The sequence below is a fragment of the Berghia stephanieae genome, unplaced genomic scaffold (assembly GCF_034508935.2).
Source record: "Berghia stephanieae isolate SIO BIC M18660-M18661 unplaced genomic scaffold, UCSD_Bste_1.3 scaffold1018, whole genome shotgun sequence".
NCBI classification, from domain to species: domain Eukaryota; kingdom Metazoa; phylum Mollusca; class Gastropoda; order Nudibranchia; family Aeolidiidae; genus Berghia; species Berghia stephanieae.
In genome coordinates this window covers 10001-14394 of record NW_027621978.1, presented here as the reverse complement: position 1 = coordinate 14394, position 4394 = coordinate 10001, and the positions used below count along the sequence as shown (strand labels likewise).

Below are 4394 nucleotides of genomic sequence, written 5' to 3'. Positions count from 1 at the left end.
TAAGAGAGAGAGTTTGACATTCACACATGATCTGTCACTATAATATTATATATACTTGCTGTTTATCTTCAAAACGCTGCATTAATGAGATAAAATTGGATAAAATGTACTTTATTTATCTATTGCTGAAAATTTACAATTGGTATTGCCATAGTTTATTACATTATAATCTCATGCTATATCATTGTATTTCAAAATATGTCATCTTATTTTATATATTTCAAACAATGCATTGATAGATTAGAATCTCTCCGTATAGCACTGTACATTAAAAGAATTCATCTTATTTTATATACTTCAGACAATGTAGGATAAATAATAATATCCCACTATACCATTGTACAATAAGAATGTGATCTTATTTTATATACTTCAAACGCTGTGTTGATATATTATAGTATATGTTTGTTGCACCATTGTATAACAAGTGTCAATTTAAGATGAATCAATGTGTTATGATGTACATAATATATATATATATATATATATATATATATATATATATATATATATATATATATATATATTGTGTCACTCTATAGGCAGTGTCAATTTTATATAGACCTATAAAGATTAAATAGTAAATGTCAAAATTACATATTTACAGTGTAAGTCTAAATACTCTAATGTTTATCAAATTAATTATTTGATAATTTATTATTAGATAAAAGGACTATTCGAGATTTTAAAATGAGACATGATTTCAAAGTGATTGTTAAGAACTAAACTTGTAATTTATCGTAAGATATTATATAATGTACAAAACTGCAATGCATCTCCTTTGTCAATTTAAGACATTGAATAGAAACAAAACAAGAACTCTGCACTGGACAAAAAAATAGATTAATAACGTCGTCATACTTTAGCAATGATATTGATAGTCAGAGCACTAACTTGTTACATGTGAGGACATTGTATAGCAATTCTGAAATTCCAAATCTTGTATAAAATTAATCCATTTATAAAGACAACAAACTAAATAAAATCCAATTTTAATGTAAATTTTTGTTGTTTTGAAATGATTTATGAACTCAGAATAAAACAGATTTTTCTTTTTAGCAGAACAAAAATTAATGACAAAGCAAATTATAAATGAATTGATTTCATCTGTGGAGAAACGATGATTTTATTAGGAAGATCAAATGCAATTTACTCTCTAGAAATATTTCACCTTTTTCATTGTCTTTCCTCTGTTCCTTTAGTTTTTTCTCCTGCTCCATCAATGTTGTGTCCTGCTCGGCCAGTTTATCTTTAAGCTTGGTGACTGAAATAAGTAAAGATAGTTTCGTGTGTGAACGATTTGTTTCCATGTGCCTAATGTATAACAGTTGTTATGTTCTATGAAAGTTATCAGTCTTAACATATGAAATGTTATGATAAAATAAATTACAATGTTGGGTATCAATATGAATGAAATAACATGTCAAATATCTTATCCATCATTTGATTTAGTCTTAATATATATAAATACCTTCTTCCTGCATGATTTTCTCTTTTTCTTTAAGTACTTGGCCGTTTTTTTCCAATGTTGTTATTTTCTCTAACAAATATTTAACAATTACAGTGATATCCTCATCTGTAATAAAATTACAAATGATTGATGGATAAACAGTTTTACAAATTATAAGAAAGTCATGTAATTATAAAGTTTATGTGGAACAAACTAGGGTTGGTCATTCTAGCAATTTTATCCTGTTACTGTAATCAACATGTTTTGGGATTTTTCATATATTCTCTATATTGTGTCTTTTTAAATTTACTCTTACCACAAAGACTATTATTGTTTGATGGATGATAGTGTGTGATATTTGTTGCTGTCTCTAACGTTTTGACAATCAATTGTAGAGTCGGATATGTTAATGTAAGTAAAAGTCCTTACTCAAAGACAATGATAAAAATGAATTTCACACATCTCTGTAAGATATAAATAACATTATCCTTGTAGCAGCTTAAGATTGTTGTCGTCGAATGTCAATAAATTGTCGTCAACAAGTCAACAAAGATTTGACAAGATAGAACAGTCGAGATAGATGGAGCGTTTCATTCCTGATACTAAAATCTAAATTCAGCAATCCTGACAAAATACAGAATAGTTATTGTTGACGTCATATACAATGGTATAAACATTTGATTTAATATGTAAATAACACGTTTTCTATCAGTTGAACATACGGGGATAAACGAAAAAAAAACAGAAATAGAGCCCGCTTAATTACTTCAAAAAACTATTTCTATTTTCTGCTTAAGTGTCATGAAGTGTCGATGGTGGAGTAGTTTTTGCTTGTCCAAATATTTGTTCAGTAAACCCATACATTTCCTCTCATTGTCTAGATAGTCTTAACACACTCTTTGCCAACAAGACTAAATGCGTTGTATTTGTCACGATATAAGCAACAATTTTTATATTGAGATAACCGTTACAGTCTTTGTGGTATAACGGATATTTTCTTCTTGAAGAATCATTGAACAAGGCCAGCCTAGCATTCATGAGATTGAACCAAAAAAAAAAAATGAAAATAATAATAATTTGATACATGAAGAGACTTTCACTTTTAGAATTTGAAAAATAAATGGACACTTCTCTACAGAAGGAATTAGGGTGTTGATGAAACGAAATAAAGCTAGAGAAAGAGAGAGAGAGAGAGAGAGAGAGAGAGAGAGAGAGAGAGAGAGAGAGAAAGAGAGATATATACTGTGTGTGTGTGAGTGTGAGAGAGAGAGAAAGAGTGAAAGAGAGAGTGTTACATACATAGAGAAAAATAGAGAGAGAGAGAGAGAGAACTTACTTTCAACCGTTACGTTTACTTCTGCCTTCATTTCATGCATTTGAAAATGTTCATCAAGATAATACATAAGACAGACGTATGTTCCAGTGTCTTCCTCGCCTGGGTTTTTGATCGTCAATTTGAGAAAATTGTTGATAGAGTCTTTTGTCAGGTTACCTTGGGCCTGAAAATATCAGAAACGCCCAAGTCAGAACATGCATCCTTAATATTTTTTTATGTGGATAAACTATGTGCGGCCACATGGTGTAGTGGTATGTGACTGTTTTGTAGGATCGGAAGGTCCAGAGTTTGCATTCCACTCTGGGCGGTGCATAGTTGAGTCTGTGGAAAAAGATTCTTTATTAACATTCTCTAACCGTACTCATGTGCAAAATGGATACATGGTCGTTAACAGCGTTGTCTCTGTTCGAAAAAAATATAATATCGCCTATCAGGCTTTGTGGCTTGTCTTACACACTAGGTGTTGCTGTTGTCTTAGGACACCTTGTACAGAGCATTTGTAAAATTATTTGATATTGCCCTATATAAAAATGCTCAAAGCTTAAGCTTAAGAATTTGTGGGATATCATTTTTTTTTTATTGACACTCATTATCAAATAACAATGATTTACATTTTTTCATTAAAGTATTAGTTTAGTAATATGAACATAAGAACGAAGTTCATCTCACTTCAGTTGTATCTCTATAGGCTTAGCAAAACTTTAATTTCTGATATTATATCATCATTTCTTTAATAGTCTTCTCTTTGAATTTAATTCGAATAAGTGAATACCTTTCTTTCAGCCTGAGTGATATAATCTTGGTTACTCACTTCTCTCATAAATTTACGCCATGACTGCAACACTATTCCATTACTCATAACAAGATATGAAGTGAATAGAAAAGTGCCAGAAGACAATAGAGAATAAAATTTTTTTGCGGCGGTGGTGGGGTTTGAACCTGCGACCTTATTGGTACGACAACTCCGCCTGGCAGGTGAGAGTGTGGCTCTACCGTGTGAGCTATCCACGAACACAAAAATATTCGTTTCAAACTCAAAGTCATTACTAGATCCCTCTCTCACCCACTTCTTGAGACCGCCGATTCGTTCGTACACCACCATCGCGAATAATTTTGACCAGCAGTTAAGCTTAATAGCCAATATTCTCAACACAAACATATAACATAGAAACGATTGAGACATTGAGTATGCTCCGGTGTATGGGGTGTATTTTTTAATTCAGAAAAGTGAGTGGAGCAGGCACTTATGTTGGTAACAACAAGATATGAAGTGAATAGAAAAGTGCCAGAAGACAATAGAGAATAAAATTTTTTTTGCGGCGGTGGTGGGGTTTGAACCTGCGACCTTATTGGTACGACAACTCCGCCTGGCAGGTGAGAGTGTGGCTCTACCGTGTGAGCTATCCACGAACACAAAAATATTCGTTTCAAACTCAAAGTCATTACTAGATCCCTCTCTCACCCACTTCTTGAGACCGCCGATTCGTTCGTACACCACCATCGCGAATAATTTTGACCAGCAGTTAAGCTTAATAGCCAATATTCTCAACACAAACATATAACATAGAAACGATTGAGACATTGAGTATGCTCCGGTGTATGGGGTGA

The 4394-nt window shown here is 32.1% G+C and overlaps 1 protein-coding gene across 1 annotated transcript in view; it reads right to left on the bottom strand.

The window, feature by feature from the left end:
* Positions 1–331: 331 nt before the first annotated feature.
* The window catches only part of LOC144960895 (uncharacterized), a 7426-nt gene continuing 3363 nt past the window's right edge, over positions 332–4394 (bottom strand). Inside the window, exons 2-4 of the mRNA XM_078894283.1 lie at positions 2787–2949; positions 1472–1576; positions 332–1264 (exon numbers count right to left, since the gene is read on the bottom strand). Of these exons, the coding sequence (XP_078750409.1) occupies positions 1104–1264; positions 1472–1576; positions 2787–2949 (429 nt within the window). The 3' untranslated portion in view covers positions 332–1103. The remainder of the gene's footprint in view (positions 1265–1471; positions 1577–2786; positions 2950–4394) is intronic.